This window comes from Melanaphis sacchari, unplaced genomic scaffold, assembly GCF_002803265.2.
Source record: "Melanaphis sacchari strain LSU unplaced genomic scaffold, SCAv2.0 Contig44_pilon_pilon, whole genome shotgun sequence".
NCBI lineage: Eukaryota > Metazoa > Arthropoda > Insecta > Hemiptera > Aphididae > Melanaphis > Melanaphis sacchari.
Window position 1 is genome coordinate 125,355 of NW_020271295.1, and position 4,278 is coordinate 129,632.

General features: G+C 24.1%; 1 protein-coding gene across 1 annotated transcript; it reads right to left on the reverse strand.

Annotated features, from left to right (window-relative positions):
• Positions 1–496: 496 nt before the first annotated feature.
• On the reverse strand, positions 497–3,882 carry LOC112598076. Its single transcript, XM_025344413.1, has 4 exons — positions 3,681–3,882; positions 2,530–2,718; positions 948–1,176; positions 497–689 (listed from the first exon to the last, which is right to left on the reverse strand). Exons 1-4 carry the CDS (start codon positions 3,880–3,882, stop codon positions 497–499), a joined length of 813 nt encoding a protein of 270 aa, XP_025200198.1.
• Between the last annotated feature and the right edge of the window lie 396 nt (positions 3,883–4,278).

Below are 4,278 nucleotides of genomic sequence, written 5' to 3' on the forward strand. Positions count from 1 at the left end.
TTAGTTGTTCTTTAAAAGTTAGCAAAAAAATAGAATATGTTGAAATTTTAATGTATCTTTAGTTATTTTATTCTAGTCTATTACATTGATTTGTGTTTAGGATAATTTTTTTAGATAGTCAAAAATTAATTCTAAAATTTAAATATAGACGTACACACTACGCTGTCAAAGCTTTGATTACTTAAGTAGTTCAAGTCGAGTCCCGTGTACTCAATAATATGAAGTATATTATTGGCTAATACTGACATCATTAATTTGTACAATTTTCTCTCTTCATTTTGTTGTTGTTATTTATAAAAAAAAGAAATAGTGAACATTGCTTTTACGCATTTCTATGGTTGAAAAAAAACAAATCACAAAATTCCAAAATCCTTTTCATACTTAATTACTTTTATATTCACGATAATATTAGGAATTTGATTATTTCTTTAATTATGACTTAGTATTATAAAAACGTAAATGAACGAATCGATTTTAAAAAGTTTTGTGTACCTATTTAATCAAATATACCATAACCTTGGCGTATTATCTGTAACCTTTGGGCCGTAGTACTTTTAAATACGTTTGTGTGTCCATTTTCTGCACTGCGTTTAAAAACATTTATATTATAGTGTTCCGGTCCTGGGTAAAGCGATTTCTCAGTCCTTTTCAAACTGCCTCCAATCCGTTCTGAACTGTTAAATGGATACCTAGATAGAAAATAATATAGAAATATAAGAAAAATATTATCTTAAAATTAAAAATTTAAAACAATATCTATCCTTAGAATTTTGATACATAATTTTCATATAGTTAGTTAAAAATCACTTAAGAATATTGTTTATTATTATTTCATCATAACGAATCGATATTGAATAAAATTCAGTGTTTATGAAATTTATTTTTTCTACATACATCAATATATAGGTACCTACAGTGATTAAAATTCTTTACCATTTTTATCTTACTTATTTGTTTTTTTTGATATCCAATTGAACATTTTTACACAAGAAAATTCTGGTACTTTGCGTTCTATTTTTCTTCTCGGTGAGTTTTGTTTGAATATATTTGTGTAAGTTCGATGGTAACGATTTTTGGATACGTCGTTGCTCTTGAGTGGGAGTGGCCAATTGTCAGATACTAGAAAACATTTTTTTTCGGTATTATGTCCTACCAAAGTGCTTGAATCCCTGGGTCCTATTTAAATTGAAATGTATTTATTTTTTAAAACATCATAAGTAAAACTGAAGTTTAAAAAACAAATAATGGAATTAATTAAATTCCAATAAATTCGCAGAAATAAGTACACTTCGTACACATTTTGCAATTTAAAAATAATTAGTTACAGTTAGGATTAGATAAGTTTTATTGCTTATTTACACATGTCGTTTTATACCTATTAAAATATACTTGAAAACTAAAATTATCTAAATTATCAGTTTTTTTTATGCATAAACAACTAACACAATTTATGATTGATGTAAATGTTATATAATTCTTATCGATTAAACTTGAAATTATCTTTTTCATCGCAGACGTTTTTAATTAATATAATTTTATAAAAAGTTTTTTTTTTGTTATTAGTACAATTATTCATATCGGAATTATACATTAAAAAAAAAAAAAAGAAAACAGCGTATATTAATCACTGTTAATGCCTAATTATATATTCGACAAGACAATAATACGATTTCAAATAATAATACACATAAAAAAGTAGCTGGGTGGGGTTGATTTATCGTATTCAAATGATTTTGTGGAATTTGCTAATATATCATTAAATTCTGACATTTCCAAGTATATAAATAGATTAAATGATAAATGGTGATTAAATATTAATTTTGTGTTTGGATGATTTATTTAAACGCCATTTTAAACGTACTTAGTGGTGAAACAAAATTGCATCGACTTAATTTAGTTTAGAATTATCAAGCAATAAAAATATTAGACGCTGAATATAAATACTGTTAATATCAGTATGTAGTAACTATATTATGCATTATATTATGTTTATACGTGTATTCTTTAAGTGTGTGAGTAGTAAACTTTTAAATTATTCTATGTGCATTAAACCGTTGTTTTAACTATAATATTAATAGACTGTCTGTTAGTTTAAACGGACGAAAGAAAATACATTTCATTTTACTTATCAGACTTCCATTGTTTACCAACTTAACATAAAAATATGGTGATCAATATTATTTTTATGTATTAAAACTACACCAATATTAATGGTTAGGTACTGTCTCTATATTTTATGGATTTAAACGTTACTAAATTCGTTATTAAAGAGTCTGAATTGCATTACGATTAAGTGTATTTGCAAATGTTGTGTAGATTCTAAAGACTATATTATGGACTAGAGAAAATATTAAAATACTTTTAAATCGTAATCATTCGTTCAGTTGACTATTTAACAAATATCGAATTTAACTATATATAGGTATAACTGAAAATAAATAAAATCTATTATTAATCACATAAAAAATATACGCTTTCCAGACTACGTATTCTTTTATAATTAATTTTTATTCTATTTTTATGACTTGCCTGTAAACGTATCAAAAGGTCCTCTGGCAGTAATCTTCTTTTTGACTCGCGTCTCAATCGTATGATGTTTCAAACCATCTGCGTACATATTAGGTGGTAAATTCAAATTTATATTCAAATCATATGATCGACCAGGGAATTTTCCGTTTTTCTTAGCTTGACACTTCGGGAAACTAATGTTGTATATGCCTATATGTTTACAACAATTAAATTATACAGAAATCATGGTGTGGAACGAATTGTCGTAAGAAATTCAAAATCAAACACATCTTAATATTACTAAGAACATTGTACATTCTGTAATTGTTAGTCGACGTTTTTTTTTCATCTATTGCAATCGTAATTAGGTATATCAAATGAATGTAAACATTAAGTTTGTAATTTTTTAACTTTAAAAATAAAAAATATATTATATTAAAATTATCACTTTTCACATTTTTTATAGTTTCATTTCCAAACAGTTCATAGCAAATACATCTAATAAACTCAAATTAAAGAAATTACAAAAGTAGTTTTGTTTGATTGAAATAATCATTTGAAAATATAAACACTTTATTTTAATTTTTTTTTTTTTTTTGATAATAAAAATGTACAATATTTAATATAAATAACATAAAATTACTATATAGACTATAATAGGTAATTTGTACCTAATTTGAACAGCTTGGTTACAAAGTGAGAGCTAATAATAAACATTAATTTATGTAGCACAGAAGCATGATCTCATGCTAACATGGTAACAATCTAATAAATGTTTGAATTATGAAATTTAAAAACATTATTTATCAACAAAATTCTGTATATTTTGTTATATTTTCTAAGTATTATGTAATATTATAGTGTATATATTAATGCGTAAACTAAATATTATTGAATACTAAAATAATTGCATTAAACCATTTAAATATTGTACTAAGAATTATTTATGTACTTTTTTTGCAATAAATAAATGTAAGAAATTTTCATAAAACGGAAAAAGTAATATTTACAATTTTAAATATAGACATACAATAGAGCATAAGGTATTTGCAGCGGAAATGGTTTATGATATTTCGTATATAAATTTAAATTAAGTTTGTTTATAGTATAGTTTAAAAAAATTTGTTTTGTACTTTTATATAATATTATGGAATAACAATTGTTGTTCTAACCTGGACCTAACGTATCGTTTTTTTTCACACCGAATCTGGACAATCCGGACAAAAAAGCAACTTTATTCAGCTCTTTTTTAGATTTATTATTACAAGTCTGCAGCGAAGCCTTTAAATTTTTTTTATCTGAACAACCATATTTCACATTTTTCTTCGTGTTGTCTGACTTCTTCTGTATTGCCACGTTTAATGAATCCATCATTTTTTTTTTTTTTTTTGAATCGGATAGTTTAATTTTATCAGATTGTTGTAGTTACATTAAATTAATATTTTTTCTATTCAAGGTTTGAAAAGTATCATATTTTTATCTTTTTCAAATAATTTATAATAAATAATAATAACTTGATATAAACATAAACATGAAAAAGTCACGGTGATAAATATATGGTAGTCATAACTAGTTATTTACAATCACATAATATCAATAGTATTAATGCACTTTATTCACGTTGTAGGTATTCTATAAATTCTAGTTCTATAGTGAATACAAATACCACAATATACTTTGTGTAATATTTTGGGTGAAGTATTTCAAATTGATAATTAAATACAATATGTATAAATAAATACATAATTTACATATAGGTTTTTGATGTAA